The sequence below is a fragment of the Mus caroli genome, unplaced genomic scaffold (genome assembly GCF_978045245.1).
Source record: "Mus caroli unplaced genomic scaffold, Mus_caroli_1 scaffold_10, whole genome shotgun sequence".
NCBI lineage: Eukaryota > Metazoa > Chordata > Mammalia > Rodentia > Muridae > Mus > Mus caroli.
Window position 1 is genome coordinate 62,911,831 of NW_028227265.1, and position 19,125 is coordinate 62,930,955.

The 19,125-nt window shown below is 37.0% G+C and overlaps 1 protein-coding gene across 1 annotated transcript in view; it reads right to left on the minus strand.

Annotated features, from left to right (window-relative positions):
• Nucleotides 1-7,335: 7,335 nt before the first annotated feature.
• Naf1 (nuclear assembly factor 1 ribonucleoprotein) overlaps nucleotides 7,336-19,125 on the minus strand; it is a 28,879-nt gene continuing 17,089 nt past the window's right edge. The window contains exons 3-8 of the mRNA XM_021170337.3: nucleotides 18,808-18,901; nucleotides 16,902-16,984; nucleotides 14,540-14,700; nucleotides 12,078-12,129; nucleotides 10,030-10,132; nucleotides 7,336-8,803 (exon numbers count right to left, since the gene is read on the minus strand). Coding sequence (XP_021025996.2) covers nucleotides 8,352-8,803; nucleotides 10,030-10,132; nucleotides 12,078-12,129; nucleotides 14,540-14,700; nucleotides 16,902-16,984; nucleotides 18,808-18,901 — 945 coding nt within the window. The 3' untranslated portion in view covers nucleotides 7,336-8,351. The remainder of the gene's footprint in view (nucleotides 8,804-10,029; nucleotides 10,133-12,077; nucleotides 12,130-14,539; nucleotides 14,701-16,901; nucleotides 16,985-18,807; nucleotides 18,902-19,125) is intronic.

Sequence of the window (19,125 nt, forward strand, 5' to 3'; positions counted from 1 at the left end):
AAAAACCACCAACAGATTGGGAAAGGATCTTCACCTATCCTAAATCAGATAAGGGACTAATATCCAATATATATAAAGAACTCAAGAAGGTGGACTCCAGAAAGTCAAATAACCCCATTAAAAAATGGGGCTCAGAACTGAACAAAGAATTCTCACCTGAGGAATACCGAATGGCAGAGAAGCACCTGAAAAAATGTTCAACATCCTTAATCATCAGGGAAATGCAAATCAAAACAACCCTGAGATTCCACCTCACACCAGTCAGAATGGCTAAGATCAAAAATTCAGGTGACAGCAGATGCTGGCGAGGATGTGGAGAAAGAGGAACACTCCTCCATTGTTGGTGGGATTGCAAGCTTGTACAACCACTCTGGAAATCAGTCTGGCGGTTCCTCAGAAAATTGGACATAGTACTACCGGAGGATCCAGCAATACCTCTCCTGGGCATATATCCAGAAGATGTCCCAACCGGTAAAAAGGACACATGCTCCACTATGTTCATAGCAGCCCTATTTATAATAGCCAGAAGCTGGAAAGAACCCAGATGTCCCTCAACAGAGGAATGGATACAGAAATTATGGTACATTTACACAATGGAGTACTACTCAGCTATTAAAAAGAATGAATTTATGAAATTCCTAGCCAAATGGATGGACCTGGAGGGCATCATCCTGAGTGAAATAACACAATCACAAAAGAACTCACACAATATGTATTCATTGATAAGTGGATATTAGCCCAAAACTTAGGATACCCAAGATATAAGATACAATTTGATAAACGCATGAAACTCAAGAAGAATGAAGACCAAAGTGTGGACACTGTGCACCTTCTTAGAATTGGGAACAAAACACCCAGGGAAGGAGCTACAGAGACAAAGTTCGTAGCTGTGATGAAAGGATGGACCATTTAGAGACTGCTGTATCCAGGGATCCGTCCCATAATCAGCTTCTAAACGCTGACACCATTGCATACACTAGCAAGATCTTGCTGAAAGGACCCAAATATAGCTGTCTCTTGTGAGACGATGCCGGGGCCTAGCAAACACAGGAGTGGATGTTCACAGTCAGCTATTGGATGTATCACAGGGCTCCCAATGGAGAAGCTAGAGAAAGTACCCAAGGAGCTAAAGGGATCTGCAACCCTATTGTTGGAACAACATGATGTACTAACCGGAACCCTGGAGCTCTTGTCTCTAGCTGCATATGTATTGAAAGATGGCCTAGTCGGCCATCAATGGAAAGAGAGGCCCATTGGACTTGCAAACTTTATATGCCCCAATATAGGGGAATGCCAGGGCCAAAAGAATGGGAATGGGTGGGTAGGGAAGTGGGGGGCGCTATGGGGGACTTTTGGGATAGTATTGGAAATGTAATTGAGGAAATTATGTAATAAAAATATATTAAAAAAAAAAAAAAAAAAAAACAAAAAAAGAAGAAAAAAAGTTTTAAAACTCAATTGTTTCCCAAAATGTCTCACAGATAATCAGGTGTCCATAAGAAATATTTTTAAATTATTCTTGAACAAATATGGCAAACATTTAAGAGAAAAGGTAGGTTCTTTAATAAGGGTGTTACAAAACCAGAGTATGCACAGATAGAAGAGCAAAATTAGGTCCCTTTTATGCTGTATGAAAATCACCTAAGCAGCACTTGTAACATAGTTCACAAGATAAAAGAATTGACATTAGGGCTGTATTGAATTTAAAAGCTTTTTATGCAGCAAAAGAGAGGAGAGGCCACCTACAGAAAGGAAAAGAATCTTGGCCATCCACTCATCCCACAGAGCACTAACGTGCAGAACTTCTAAAGAACTCAAGTTGACTGTGGGGCTCTGTGGTGGAGAGTTTCCTTGGGACTCAGGGGCCACAGATGAGCAATGGAGGGGATGGAGGCACATGACATGAGGGGAGGGGGGAGGAGGATAAAAAGAGAGAAAAAAAGAACCTATGAATAGATTCAAAAACATTACAAAGCGCCTACAAATACACGAACATGCCGAACATCTTTAGCTACTAGGGAAAAATCACCAAATGAAAACAAATCAAAGCAAGCTGAGGTTCCATCTCAGTCCAGTCAAAATGGCTTCATCAGAAAGCAAAATGATGGGCCAAGGAGACGTTCCAATGTGTTAAGGTACTTCTAAATTTTAAAGAAAACAGCATACTAAACAAACCCAAAACAAAACAAGTGAAAAATGCTAGCAAGAATGTGAGCAGGTGAAAGAAATCCTTATGAATTTGTGGGGTGGGTGGGGGTGAGGGGAGGAGAGAGTGCAGATTAACAGCTACTATGGAAAACAATTTAACTCCCTAATACAATAAGATTACAAGTACCATGTGATCTAGCAATGGCACTTACAGGAAGATTCAAATGGAACAAAGTCAGGGTACTGGGGACATCTGTACATGCATGCTTACTGAAGCACTATTCCCAAGAGCCACACTGAAAAGTCAGCCTATGCGGCTATCAGTTAATAAAAGGATACAGAAAATAGTAAGGTACATGGCAGAGTATTCAGCACACACATACCCCCAATCAGGTCCTTTTCAGGAAAATGGAATGAAGCAGGGGTGACCATGTTTAGCTAAAGATAGATACTTGTAACTGGGTTGTAGCTGGGTGGTGGTGGCGGCGGCGCACACCTTTAATCCCAGCCCTTGGGAGGCAGAGGCAGGCGGATTTCTGAGTTCGAGGCCAGCCTGGTCTACAGAGTGAGTTCCAGGACAGCCAGGGCTATACAGAGAAACCCTGTCTCAAATAAATTAATTAATTAATTAACAACAAAAAAATAGATGCTCGCCCACCAATGTGAAGCTAGGGAGCAAAAAAGAAAATAGACATGAAAATGGATTGGAGAAGTGTAAGAAAACACAAGGAAGGAGGGAAGGTTAATACAGAATTGGGAAAATACAAAGCATCAATTGTAAATGAAAGTTAATATGTACAGCTAACAAGCACAACTGCAATAAAGATTTTGAATATTTGAACACTGTAAGACTTAGAAACATTTTTGTTATGTTACTCCAGTTCTAAACATTTTGTGGATTGTTTCTTGTCCTCTCAATTCTGAAAACAAGGTGAGACTTTGTCCTCTAGAAAAATCTACATGGATTATCTTCTTAGCAGGATGCACCATCCCTGAAACAGACATCTGTCTTAGTCACTGCTCTAGTGCTGTGAAAGGGATGCCATGACCAGCAACTTTTATAGATGGACGCATTTAACCATGAGTTTGCTTATTATCTCTGAAGGCAGGGGGAGGGAAGAGGCGAGGAGAAAGATCCAACAAGGTTATACTTACTCCAACATGGTCATGGCTCCTAATCCTACTCAAATAGTTCCACTAACTGGAACCCAAGCAATTCATTCAAACATGAGCCTATGAGGGTCATTCTCATCAAACCCTATCCAACCTTGTAGCCAGTTCTGAATGGCTCAATGTAACAGTATTGGAATACATTAACAAAATAAATGCCTTCAGCTATTTTCTTCTATTAGAACCATTTCTACCTATATCTTGTAAACTGAATTCATCTGAACCTCTATTGTTACCAATATACCAATAATTATACAGTCAAAATCCAAGGCATAAAAATTACCTACATCAAATGAATCATACACTGAAACAGCTTCCATAATTGAGTTTGATGGTGCCAAATCCTGCCTGAAACAAAACACTGCATGATACATCATCAGATACTTCAAGTGCTGTTGGAGGGGGAAAAAAAACAAATGTTCCCCAGCAATTCCGTTTCAGCAGAGCTCACCATAAAAGCTTTAGAGAGGTATGCTAACAGGCTCTGCCCAATGACTGGCAATTAGTACCGAGAACATTTTAGACCATCTCTACCATCACCACACTGAGACTGCCGTCATCTATTTACCACATTTCAATGGGCAGTACCTGTTAACAGACCTAACCCTTTGTATCTGTGCTACGTTATCTTTGGGGGTCACATCTCTTGTTAGAAAAAAGCATTTGGCTCCTCTATCCTCAATATAAATGAAAGCTTTTACCACACAAACAAGGTCAATTTGTTCTGTTTAGGGGATAAAGTAATGAGATGAACTACAGTGTAAAACATATTTACCTTTCATCAACCTTACAAAAGAGAAGAGGCAATGAACAACTGATATGTCATGGTAAGGTTTCCATGCTAGGTTTCAAATAATACACATGGACAGCAGCATAGTCTATAGAGCACACAGTGAGACTTTATTTGCACTAAAGAATGTTATTTTTCATCTTGTGTTTCCATTATTATTTTGTGTTTACCAACTAATATACACATTTGTTCCTTTTCTCCCAATACACTAAGTAGTTGTACATATCTAATTCACTACAGGAATTTCGATCTAGTGTAGATAAATATGTTATTATTGCTAGAAGTTTAAAACAAGTATCGGCTAGGAAATCTTAGAAATAATCTCCAACCTTGGTTTCTAGTACAGTGTGTCCTTAATATCTCAGGACACAACTTCGCAGAATATTGTCTGTTATCATATGCTAATTTATATTCACATACATAAGGATGAGCAAAGTCATAAAAATGAGAAGTGGCGTATTCGGCATTACAATGGCTGAAAAAGATTCTGATACATGCTTTCCTTTAGAATCCTAACTGTATTAAGTCATAGTTCAGCTTTAACAATACCTTATGGGTTTTTGTCAATAAGATTTTTGATATTTTTTACTTTTTCAGCCCAAACCTCACTGAAAGTTCTTTGCCTGTGTGTGTGTGTACGCATGCACATCTCATAGGTTTCCTTTAATGACAAACAAGCATAGTCTGAACATGTATTTTAGGAAGGCTCATTGTGTGAACATGTAGATTAATCCATTCTGCAAGTGTCAAGTTTTGAATTTTAAGGGCTTTTAAGAAGCCACTGAGCTAGTGTACCTAGCACATAGTCATAGCAGTACATGGCATGACTGTTTTAAAGAAGTTCTAAGCACCCTAAGCATGTGATGATAGCACTCTATATAAAAATTGTGGTCAAATCTTAGGAGATTTAGCTAAGATGGGGAAAGAACAAAGGCTGTTACATCACTGAGTTTGTATTTCCTGTCTAAGTCATTTGGAGGTGAGGCAGGCTATAGTGTAGCAGAAAGGTGTTTAATAATAGGAACTCAACAATTGTAATTTTGTTAAAGACCAAACAGAAATATCAAAGCCACTTAAAATATTAAAATGTATAAATCCATTTAAAACATAGCCATTACCGTTGAAAGGAACCATCAATGATACACTATGCTTGAGCCATGTCTCCTCAAATCAGCAGTGCTTCAGAGTACCACTGTAGATATACATGAAGTAGCCCCTCTTTCACACTAGCAGTTAAAATGACAAGATTCTCATCAAATGGTGTTTTATTAGCATAAACAGTTAACACATAAAGGTTACAAAAAATCGATAAAGGAGTAGTGCAAAGTGGTGAAGAGAGGAAACGCTGCTTCTGTCTGTCCCTTCTCTACTGAGCATTGATAAGGACTGTTATAAACCATCTCATTACAGTGCCGTGAGGTATTTAATTCACTACTCTAAAATGTTCTGCTATGGTGCGACTGCCCCCTCCCAAACTCGTGGTTGTTATTGGAGGAGTACTAGTAAGTGGGATCTTTAAAAACAGGCTTAGACAATGGAATGTCCTCTCATAAAGTGGTTATGATAATCAAAATACCCCACTTTCCCCAACTGCTTTTAACCATTAGATAAAGCAGCAAGTAGGCCCTTTGCCAGATGTTGGCACTTTGACACTGGGCATCCAGGACTCCAAAACTGAGGTCATTTTGTTTGATATGAATTAACCAGTCTATGGTACACTGCTACAGAACTGCACTGCCTAATAAGGCATGACCCTCAGTAAATTCATTTAACGACTTTTCAGGTTGGAGTTTAGCTGTAGGGCCATGGTGATTTAAAATGTACTCTACAATTAAAGAGAGGGTGACAATCTTGCAACATCTCTCTCAAAAGGTCTGTTAGTCTGTGTACTGCTTCAAAATCCACAATACAGATTAAGTCTTTGTTCTGCAGGCTGGAAAACATAGCAGATTCTTTGGTGTTGGCCCATTTCTGCTCCAAAGTCAGCACCTTATCTCCAGATCGTCCACCAGAGGGTTAGAAGAGAGCTACTGTAGTCTCCTCCAGCCACAGTACAGGGCATCCACCCACTGATGGGTAGCTTTTCTCATGAGGAATCTCATTCCAAAGACCCCACACCTCCTAATAACACCTACAGCAGATTATGTCTAACCACTCATATTAGATAGAAAAGAACAAAACCATTAGCAGTTGGGCTCCAGCCCAAAGATGAAGAGCTGACTACAAGACACATCCCGAGAAGACAATTCATCCTCGAATGCTGAGGATATAGAACTTAAGAATTTTCCTCACTTGTAGTACAACCACTGCTACCTAAACCTAGCTCACCCAAGTTTAAGTGAGTTGTCAAGAAAGCTGTAGTAATGTCTTTGCCCTGGAATATCGGCAGACTAAGACTAAATCCTGCGCAATAGCAGTATTCACTCTTAACTGCTGAGCCATCTCTCCATTCCAAATATAATCTTACTTTTCTGTTTTTTTTTTTTTTTAAGAATTGTTTATTCAGTTATTTTATGTATGTGAGTACACTGTAGTTATCTTCAGGCACACCAGAAGATGGCATCAAATCCCATTACAGATGGTTGTGAGCCATCATGTGGTTACTGGGATTTGAACTCAGGACCTCGGGAAGAGCAGTCAGTGCTTTTAACTGCTGAGCCATCTCTCCAGTCCACAATCTTACTCTTAACTCTATCAAAACCAGAAACATTCTACAAGCCAGAAATACATACTGTAAACTATAAAGAGCAATCTTCAGAGGGTAAGAAGAATCCCCAACATAATAAAGTCAACACATGTTACACACAGACTAAGTAAGGCTCCTGGTGCCAAGACAGAAATCTGCAGCTCTACTACAAATACTGTAGTTGCCTCTTTCTGTAGGAAGCAAAGCGAGACCTTAATGCAAACAGAACTGACAGGCTTGTAATAAGTGTGCCATACAAAGTATTGTAAGAATGTCAAGGAATGAAAGGTTAGAAGCACCAACTGAGGGCGGTGCTGAGAAAGAAGAGAAATCTGGATTCAACTCTTTGCCATTGTAATAGCTCAGTGGCCTTGGTTAGATGAGAGCCTCTTATGAGCACTCAGACTCCTCAGTCAATAAACGGAGAGTACCCTGCAGGTCTACTACTCATGCTCCAATATTCCTTAACCACGTTTAACATTTACACGAATGCCGGGGGGAAAAAAACCACTCATTTAATTAAAAACTCTAAATTCACTCAGTCATTTAATATGCCTTTATTACACGTTACACATGTCAGATAGACACAGAATACACATATACACCAACACATGCCTTAATGTACGTAGTGGAACAGTAAAGCTCTCTAAATAACTGACAGCTACACAGACAACACAAGTCTGTCAATACACAGTGAATACTAACCCGCTAGTATTATGAGAGCTTCAGCCAATGTCTTCCTCCTTCACACTCCTAACTTGCTTAAGGAAATCAAGTCTAATGAATTCTTGCACTAGGATAACCATGTATATATAAAAGGTAAAAGAAGCAAGTATTAAAAAAATTACAAATTCATGAGCAGAAGAATTCAAACATGTGAGTTTGCTTGTTTTTAGGACTCCAAGTGATTTTAGACCCTGTTATTACAGGGAGGGAGCAGACAACTTATTCTTTTGCCTTTAGTAGTTCAATAAAATTAAAAATTGAATCATAGTTCTAATGTATATTAAATAAATGCCTATACCTGATTAATGATTTTAAGTTATGAAGAAGTAATATATAATTAGACTTCTCAAGATGTGCTATTTTATTTGGTAAAGTGAGTTAAACCACACAAAATAGTGGTTATATTAAAAATATTTTCAATAAAGTCTTCAATGTGTAAATAAAAAAAAGAATTCTTGCACTTATAAATGAAGGGTCAAGTTTTCCATCAGTGTTCAGTGTATCGGCGGCCATGATGAACCCTGTGTCATAACCATCACTATGCACGCTGTTTGCCTGCTGTGGGTAGCAGAGGACATGAGTCAACATTGCATTTAATTATTACATGAACTGGAGTTTCCTAAGAATGAGATGAACTTTCCCTAGCAATATCATTTCATAAAGGCTACAAATATATATGAGATTACAACTGAGTTATTAAAAATATATATGAATGTACGACTGAGTCATTTGATTTAGTATTTTACAATGTTTTTATAAAAAATAATCTAGTTCCATAATATATGTTAAATTTTCTTTTTTACCATATTTCTCTGAAATATAAGCATACAACTAAAAATAAGGCCCAAAATGAGAAGAATTATTTTCCCCAGGAGAGGGAGGGGGAGGTGGTGGAGGAAGGGGTGGTGGGGGCAGGGAGTATGGTAAGTTAAGCACAGGATGAGAGGCCATGCTAGGTGCAGCCCACCCCATGCTTGGTGGGGGTGGGGGTGGAGGTGGGGGCGGGGGCGGAAGTGGAAAGTTATGCATATCAAACATGGGCGGGGGAAAAGGATAGTGGGGCATGACAGGATTATCTTGTCTCTGAGGTGCAAATCCCAAACTCTCTTGAGATGCCATATGATCTGAGTTATAGTACTGCTGAGGTGGAGGCCTGCCATGGCTTCTTCGAGAGTATCTACCCCTCGCAAAGCCTCTTGAGAATTCCCTGTTGTGATATCCTTTTGAATGTTCTGAAGAGCTATAAGCATTCCAATTCTGATGCACTTCACCAAAATCTTCACCTTTGAAGGCAGAAACAAAAGTTAAAATTTAGTTTAACATATCAAGATCATTGCCAAAAATTGACTTCTATCCTTAAGTTACTAACATGACAGAAAATTCAATTTTAAATGAATTGAAAAGGCACAACTTATGCTTAAGGATTAGGGAAGACCAGCAAAACAGAAGAAATTTACTAATAACTGAATTCAAACCCCACAGAAACCCCACAGCATTATCCCATCCACACCCAACATTGAGCAGGAAGGCTACACTCCTGCCTAGTATTTGTCCTAGAGAAGTGAAAATTTACTTTGAAAGCCTGTACATACATATTTATAGAAGATTTATTCCTGACCAAAAAAAAAGCAAACAAGCCAGACGTTCTAAATGGTTAAAGGTAGTTAAACGATGCATGGTACAATTCTCTCCAGGACAGGACTCCAGAAAGTTGGATGACTATTCAGGAGAGTATGATCAGCACCAAAAGCAATGTGTAACTTTAACCCTTGAGTGATACACTACAGGATTTCACTGACGTTCCTAAAATAACCAGATATTATAGAAAGAGAGAACAGCAAAACAGACAAAGCAACCCAAACCCAGCAACTGCACATACAAGATAGAAAGAGGAGGAAGGAGCAGAGAAGCACAGGCAGACAGACACACAGACATGATCATCATGAACTGAGGTGAGAAAGACATACATAGCAACACTAGCAAATAAAGGACTAGGGAGCATTCTGTTCTGGTCTTAGAAATATTGAGCCTTGAAAATATTACCTCAATAATAATCCTAGTGTGTGACAGCAATTTTATAAGATGTTGCAAGTAAAAGAAATGGGGTGAAGGACATATAATAAATCTCTCTTGTTTAATACAACTATGTAAATCTACAATTATCTCAAAAAGCTTAATTTTTAAAATGAAAATATTATAAAAGGGAAAGTCAAAATAAATAGTGGGAATTGGGTGCCACACTACTGAAGTCTAATCCTGGGCACAAAGACTTCTTGAGAAAACCATGCTGGCAGGCACAGCTGCCTCTAACAGACTCAATTTGTTACCCTAGAAGACAACGTGAGACGGAGCTCATCTCAGGGCTCTCAGCACAGCCCATCCCGTGGAATACCTCCAGCATGCGGGGCACCAGGAGATAAATGGAGAAAGCCGATGCTTCTCCTTAATCTGTACTTTACAGATTTGTAAATAAAGAGCAAAAATAACTATAAAACAGCAATATACTCACCTGACTCATTCAGTTCAGATTTGAGTTTTTTACGGCCTTGAATCTGAGATTTTTTTCTCTGTTTGGCTTCTTTTTCTTTCTCATCGTCACTGAAGTCCAAGACCTTGCAGATAAAAGCAGAGATGCACTTATCATCAGTTTGCCAATGAGACAGTAGTTACTTGCTCAAACTGCTGCTTCCCACTGACCAGAGGAAAGGTGCTCATTTCAACTTAATACTACCTATCAATATGTGAGTTAGCATCTAAAATAATAACAAAACATTTGGTTACTTGTTTGTTTTTAAGCCCTAATAACTGTATTAAGCTGGATACTCTGCTTCTTTGATTGGTTGGTTTTGGTCTATTTAATTCCTAGAAATCTTCAAATAGGTAACTTTAAAATCCTAAAATTAGCAATATTCAGATATGGAATATATATATATTCCATTCCCTGGCCACAAGTCCAACTTCCTGCTTAGATTCATTATCATGCCAGCTGCTAAAGAATGACAAAGAAAGCCAAAGAAAGCAGTAATGAAGACTAAGCTACTTTTACACATCACCAGATCCAGAAGAGAGATCAAAGACATCACTCTATGACTTTCTCACACTAGATCAGACACAAGCCTCATGTCAGCTCGAATTTTACTCCTTACAATAGACAATACAACAAACTGTGACAGTAGAGGAATGTCAGGTGGGTAAGGAGAAAGCAGCAAAGACGACTTACTGAGCGCACAGTCAAAAGAGAGTACATAAAATAAATACGCTCTGTAAGGCAAACCAAAGCTTTTCGCTAACAGAACAGAATCAGAACACTGTAGTATCAGGTTAACTGTTTTCTCAGGAGTGAGAGGGAGAAACATTTTTAATTGGGAGAAGTTTTAGTGACTGCTTTGAGTAAATTTTGCTTTCATCCCCTAAAATCATCTTTCTTATACAAATTCAATGTTGCATTCATGGAATATAATATTTAAAACCATTATAAAGTTTGCATATGTACATTAGAATTATAGATAAAGATGAGTAAGATTTATTTCTAAGAAATCTTTATGTCTTTTATGAATGCCTAGCATTTTACCATGGTCTAAAATTAGAGAATTCTTCTAGACTCCAAGATGTCATTAATAACTATATAAAATTAAATCCCAACAGTTTTCAAGAGCTAGTCTGCCACTGTACCCCCCAAATACCACAATCATACAGCATGTGGGATTTGCTTTTATAAGTAAGTAAATCTAAGCAAACCAATTTCACAAGAACTTGACATTGTCAAAATTGCTAACTGTAATCCTGAGACCTAAAATGGGGATTTAAAGGATCAACACTTTAAAATCTGCAATTTCATTACTAGGATGTTGTAGGTATAACAGAAAGTGTGAGGGAGGATACATTCTTAGCATCACTAGGTAACATTTGTGTAGGTACCAAGACAGGAGACTCCTAAGTGATTCATGCCTGGAAGGTCTCCTGACCATAACCTCAACTCATACCTCAGAAAGGTTAGAAACTTACAAAGACCATGATCTTCTGCACTGTTTGAGATATTTGAAGTATTCAGAAATTAAATCTTCAATTAAACCAAAGCTATAAAACAAAACCTTTAGAATACCCAATTCTCCATCTCCTGGAGTGGAGGAAACTAACCTTGACTCATTCATATGTGATTCCCAAATAAGACAGACAGGTCTAGAACAAATTATTAACCCACCTTAGGAAATGAAACTAAGGTCCTATGGACATAGACACAAAATATAAAATCAAGAGATGACGTTTTAGAAGACTAACTGTGTTATACAAACTTGAGGGAGTAGAGTTGGCATCTGCTCCTGACAATACCCCACCCCAATAGGAGGCTTACTTTTGCATCACAGCCGAAGGCTATCAGTTCCCACACTGGCAGTCACTAAACTTAAGAGTAAACTTGATTTAAAGTAATAACATTTTGTCTATCAACAAAGTTTACAAAAATGATAATTAAACTAAGTAAGGTAGAATCATTAACAATGTATATGATTAAGGTATACGCTGCCTTGTGAAACATTAAATAAAAAGGCTCATACTAACTTCTGGAGGGGGTTCCTGATCATTCTTCCAAGAAGCGTCCGATCCTCTGTCCCTAGAAAAAATCATATTCTGTTAAGTGCTTATAGAACCTAACACTATGAGAAATTAGATGAGCCCAGTCTTTCCTTTTGTATGAAAATACAAAGAAACTGAAACTATTTTTCGTGTCCTTTATCAATCTCAAATAATGCAGGCACCCTACAGGAAACATACACATGCACAGGGACACCTGGGATCTGAAATGAGAAGGTTATGCTGTGCAGAGTAAGAGGTGCCGCACTTGACTTTCACTTTGTTTTTTTTTTTTTTAAAGATTTATTTATTTATTTATTATATGTAAGTACACTGTAGCTGTCCTCAGACACTCCAGAAGAGGGAGTCAGATCTTGTTACAGATGGTTGTGAGCCACCATGTGGTTGCTGGGATTTGAACTCCTGACCTTCGGAAGAGCAGTCGGGTGCTCTTACCCACTGAGCCATCTCACCAGCCCTGATTTTCACTTTGAAGATGCCTGACCTTTCTCTAAAACTTGGCTCCACACCTACACATGAGAAGATGCTCCTGCTGCTGCAGGCATGAACAACAATAGAACAAGTCTCTTTCTAGAACGTCACAGGAACAGGCAGAGGCAAAGGCACAAGTTCTTTTTCCTTAACTCACCTAAGAAATATCTTCAGTTTTGTGAGTGATTCTCAAAACAGAAGGGTAAAAAAGAAAGACTGGTGAGTTTGGGGGAAACACTGAATATGCTTAAGGACACTAGTGTATTAAATGACTATATGAAATGAGTCATTACAGACAAAATTAGTAAACATGGAAAAGTGTAAGTATCAGAGTATAATTATAATTTCTAAAACCTCACTTAAAATGTGCAATCTTAATTATTTCATGGTTTCAGGCATCTTTCTCACTCAACTGTAGTAATACAAATTATTGTGACCAGATATCCTGACAACTTTAAATTAGAATTTAAAGATAAATTAGACTCTCCAGAATCAGTGCCACTAAAATCAATGTGCCAATGACACAATGTAGCTTTACCATTTGTAAATTTGACATTTTCACTGAGATCTTTGACATTATTTGGTGCTATCAAAAACTGCTTTTTATGTGAGTCAGCTGTCATTAACCTGTCACCTCACATGAAACCAGTGTTCCTTTTGCATACAATCAGTACTAGAAATGATGTCTAGCATCCTTCCTGTGGAGTTTATAAAGACAATAGTAAAGTTCCTTAGTTAGTGTGTCTACCACAGAAACTCAAATGCATGGAGGAAAGATCAATTCATATTTCTCAGAATTGAAAATCAACAAAAAGATCTGTTTTTACTTAGCTATTTCATAAGCATTTTCAGAAACTGGGTTTGGTTTTTTTTTTGTTTGTTTGTTTTGTGTGTGTATCTGTTAAAGATTACATATGTGGCACATACCCTGGGTAACATCTTAATATTTATGGAAGAAAGAAAGTCACTGCCTAAGTATTATTTAAAATGTAATGTCTTTATGACTCAGTATCTATTTAACTCATTTATCCTGTCAGCATTTCACATAAAAAAATTAACCACATACAACTGGAAAAATAAATGAAGCCAAATAGTTCTCCTTTAGATTGTTATAGATGTCATGTCCATTATGAAGACCAGAATATTCACTTTTGAAATAGTACATGAAATTTAGAAACCTAATTTAGGGCTGGTGAGATGGCTCAGTGGGTAAGAGCACCCGACTGCTCTTCCGAAGGTCCGAAGTTCAAATCCCAGCAACCACATGGTGGCTCACAACCACCCGTAATGAGATCTGGCGCCCTCTTCTGGAGTGTCTGAAGACAGCTACAGTGTACTTACATGTAATAAATAAATCTTTAAAAAAAAAAAAAAAAAAGAAACCTAATTTAACTTAAAATAGCCTAGAAGATTTCTTATGTGGTATCTGAGAAAATAGTATCTTTTTATAAGGCTAGGTACTGTGGTACAAACTTGAAAACTCAGCATGTGGGAGACAGATGTAGGAAGACCAGGAATGAGTCCAGCTAGGGATATATGACACACTACCTTAAGCAAACAAAAAACAAACAACCCCCCACACACACACACAATTCTTTAAACATAACTTTATTGGAAATAATTTTCCTTATGTAGTAATTCTAATATTGAAGTGGTTTATATAACAAAATATATAATGGGGGAAAAAAACAATGAACTAAAATTCATAAGGGTTCTATGTTCTGCAAATGCTGTCATCCTAGTGGCTGATCATGCTATTTGGGGAAAGCATAAAATTATATATTTTCTACCTGTTAATGCTGATAACAAGTTATAGCTCTCAAAGATGTTCATAGAAGAAAAATGAGTTCTCTGGAAAAGAGCTACTATTTAAGTTTAAGAAATGATCATCTAAGGAGAATCACTCCTAAAATATAAATGACTGACACACACAGACTACACAGCAAGGAAGCACTTACTGTTTGAGCTTTTCTGTGAATATATATTGAGTGAAGTCTTTCATTGATGGAGCAAAATACATAGTCTCATTTATTTTGATACCTTTACTCTCAATGTGATCTGATGAATTAAACCGTAACACATAAAATGGATGGGCAACAGGTCCAAATATCTCAAATATCTAGAAAACAGAAGACATGGGATATGTATCCTTCAATAGTAATTTGAAAAGGTAGAAAGATTTTTAAAAATACTGATAAGTGCTAAAAACAAGGCAATTTTGTTAGTGATAAATTATTTTTTTACACCTAAAGTTTTCATATTTTGATTACAAACACAATAGCTTATTATAAATTTCTTTCTTGCAAACAAAGGAATAGCAAGTTTATTTTTGGACAATTTTAACTATTTTGGTGGTACATTCTAGATGCAAATAGTAAACTTTTCTATCAACGTTCATGAGTTATATGCTATACAAAACTATAGAACACACTCCAAAATTGGATTCTTAATGGCAGAAAACATGAAAGCAAGCTAAAGGGTCAATTACATTGTTGTCATAAAATGCTGGCATTTTGGAAAGTGAAGCTATCCGTGGCTTCCTGGATTAGAAAGGAGCAGAGCAGCTGCAACAATGCTGTTAAGGGCGCAATCCCGGCGAAGGGAGGCAGGAGCTGGAGACACAAGTCCTGTTCTCCACAGCTACAATGAGAGGAAGAGAAAGTCCCCCTTCCCTTTGTGATCTAGCACACTTCACTAACTTGTACTGTTTAAGGCAACTGCAAATTTGCTCAATATCACGTGATGATTAAATCACATGGAGTCCTTGATTTGGAAGAAGTGTGACTGTCAAGGCTGAAAGCATGATGATTACAGGATTTTTACCAACTTACTAATGGCAATGAATGTGCCTGTTTCACAATCCCCTGGGTACCTCATTTTCTAAGCGCTCTCCTTTTGTGATTTAATATTTTATCCATCTTCATTTTTCATTTTGTTCTTAAGAACAAAACTGCTAACCTAGCAAGATAAGTGTATTTTCAAGTTTAGGAATACTCTAAAAATAAGAAGTCACAATTAAAATAATAAAAAAAAATGAAAACATTCTGAAATAAAACTATGAATATCAATATTGTTTCTTTTAATTTAAAAGAAGACAATATTCTAAGACAATAATTTAACAATATAGCAAGATAAAAGCTTCGAAAAGGTTTAGGGAACTAGTAGACTTCTTCCAAGGCAACCTGCACAGGACGGAAGACTGTCAGCCCCATCATTTTGACTATCCTATACTACACACACCTTTAGTAACTCACTATCTTACCATTAGTAATGCAAAGAGCTTAACTTCCTGGACAAACATGATAAGATAGTAATAATCTACATCATTAAAAAACATTCTGTGACTCCAGCAATGCATGCTAATCGCTGCAACCCTGTACATACATTCCTAGGGTCTCATTTCCTGAATAGCTATGGTTTTTACCTGAGGACCCCAATGACAACTTCAGGGTTATGTAGATCTTGGTAAAACTTGATCCTTTCTAAGCTGTTTTAAAATTAAGACAGTGAAGAAAGCAGAAAACCAAGAAAAGGAGGAAAGTTTGCCTAGGAATAATTCCTTCTTCCTGACTCAATGTAACTTACTTTAATATCCTGACACAAAAAAGATCATCTGGGAAGAACTAAATTCCAACAGCAAGTTGCAGAGAGACACAAGTTTCTTACTTAGGATTTCAAGCAGGTACACATTACTCAGCATGTTTAAATCAAAAATGAACACTTACTTAGTACTTAAGCTCTTGAATTTAAGAGGCCCAGAATTACTTTACTTACTGGGCAAAGTGTGTGGTTTTCACATTAAGCATAGACAAGCATAGTTATCCACTAAAAGGGTAAAAAGGGTCCCGTGGACATGGCTACTATATCCATACTGATAACCCTCTAGCTTGTATACATGTAGAGCAATATTGAATTTGTTGCTGAAATCTTTTCCCATAAAAAAATAAATAAATGAACTCCCATCTATACTTCCATCTGAAGAGTTTCAAAGCCACTCGCTTAAAAAAGAAAACTGGTAGCTACTACTACACTATGGAAATGCTAGTCAGCTCTGAGTACCTGTGGAAAGAGAAGCAATGTCAGTATTTAGAACTTCTGCCTCTGAATATCTGACAAAACACTGAGTAAAGTAAAATGAACATGTAACTTTACTGGTCCATGCAGCCAAAGAATTCTAAGGCATATTAAGCCAATTTATAACACACACAAAGAACTGAGGATGAATCATAACTTGATGGCTTGTCTACTTAATAAACTCTTAGGACAAACACCAGAAACTAGAAAACAAAGTAACAAGAATTTGTATGAGTTTTAACAAACCTTCCCTGCTGCTTGTCGATCACTTTTGAAAATGACAGTATCCTCATTAACTGGAGGTATGTTAGTCACAGACTCAATTATTACTGAAAAATACACAAAAAACAATTATGGTTTAAAAAGAAGATAAACTAGAATGTTAAATATAATCTAAGATTTAAGGTGGCATAACATAACTCAGTAATTATTCCTCTTTAGTAAACAAAATCTTTATTACCAAATAGAGAAGTGAGATTGGCTGTAGTTATTTTAATATAAAAAAACTACAATTACCAGAGGAAAAAATAGAATAACAAAAAATATTAACTGATCATTAGCCCTGAACAAATTCAAGCTGTGCAAGTTCTAGAAAAGTTACAATCACATAAAACAGCATTATACTACATAGATAATGCCATGTTTACTGGAAATGAACCTCATAATTAAAAGTAACCCAAAATTTTCTTTTGTATTTCAATTTATTTCACAATTAAATTTTGAGTTCTAAATATAAATACATGATATGGAATTCAGGAGGCTCCCACACACATATACACTTAGTAATAAAATATAAAGAATTATAAATCAAGGAGTATATGAAATGTAGTAAATGTAGTAACTGGAATAAGTTTTAGAATTATTTTTATAAAAATAAAAATATTTACTTTAACCCAAATTTAAATCAAAAATACAAAATTACTTTAAGTACTAATCATTAAAAATATGGATATAGCTATTTTTTATGAGTGGGTCAAAAGATAAAAGTCTATCTCAGGTATTTATGTAACTGATCAGAAGAGTAAGACTTGAATTCTGTGCTATGCATGCTCTATAAATTAAGCAGACTCATAATTGAGTTGCTTTCTCAAAAATCCAATGGTTGTCTCAGCTAACTGTAGGCTCTCATTGTAAGACTTAGTAGTTATTCTTGGTTGACTACCACAATTAGATGGTAATATCCAGCTGCCAAAGACTCCACACACTGGTTGCAGGACAGAAATTCTAAACTACATTTAATGGGGTTAGAGGGAAAACCTCATCACCCAGGGCCTTGTAGAGTCAATCACTTTATTCTTTGGTTGTTTATTTTTCTAAGAAAATCAGCAAACTGCTGTCCTGACCAAATCTAGGATTACTGAGAGAGGATGCAGTTCCTGAAAGCAACTGTATTCTCTACACATAATACATGTTTAGGCAGGAGCCTCATGGTTTTTCGTAACCAAAAAAGAGAAGAGATATGATGGAAGGGGCTCCTTTATCTACACAAGATACTACTTACTACTAATTCTACTGGCTGATCACGTAGCAGAGTTCCCAGCAGATGCAATGATGGGTGCAGAAGGGTCAAAGAGGGTTAATCTACCTTTAAGTATGAGGCAGGTGGATCTCTGAGTTCAAGGCTAGCCTGGTCTACAGAGTTCCAGGCCAGCCAGGGGTATACAGAGAGACCCTGTTTCAAAAGAAAAAGCAAAAAGCAAGCAAGTAAACAAAAGAATGAAGAAGAGAAATAAGAGACAAGGTACTTGTGGGCTGTGCCTAGAAACAAACAAACAAACAAACAAAACCAAAGAGAGGAGTCCCCATGAGCCTAAGAAAGACTGTATCATTCTTAGACTTCTGAGCTTAGCCTTCTAGGACCAGACCTGTATTAGACTACTCCACAAAGCTATTAGATAGAAAATGTGTACTGTTTCTAAGTCACAAAATTCATCTGAACTTGTTACAGCCAATAAAGTAAACACAATTAAAAAAATTCTCAAAAAACCAAAAATAAGAAAAAATATTTAACTAAATATTTAATAAGATACTTTCAAGTTTAATGACTAAGATAAAGTGCACGTTTCAAAAAAATTTAATACATCAAGTCCGTGACCTTGACATTAAGTGCATTCCTGAACATAAATTTTATTACTATAAGTTACTTACATACCTAATTGTTCAATAATGCTTGAAACCTTCCCAAGAGGCTTTAGTGCAATGTCTTCAGGCAGAATTACAGTGAGTTCTTCAACAGAAGGTAGTTCCTATAATATAGTGGAAAACATTAATCTTCTAGCAGCTTCAAAAATATTTTTTTTAAAAAGGAGATATATTTTCCATTTAAAGTGCAATGCAAACTGTTGAAGATGGACAGTAGGGTTAAAGTGGTCCCTCAGTGTCTCCTTTGCAGTAAGCAGCTAGTTGGACTGCTGGTTGCAGCTGACATTTAAGTGGCTCAGTGACTCTTTGTACATTAGCCAAAGAATAT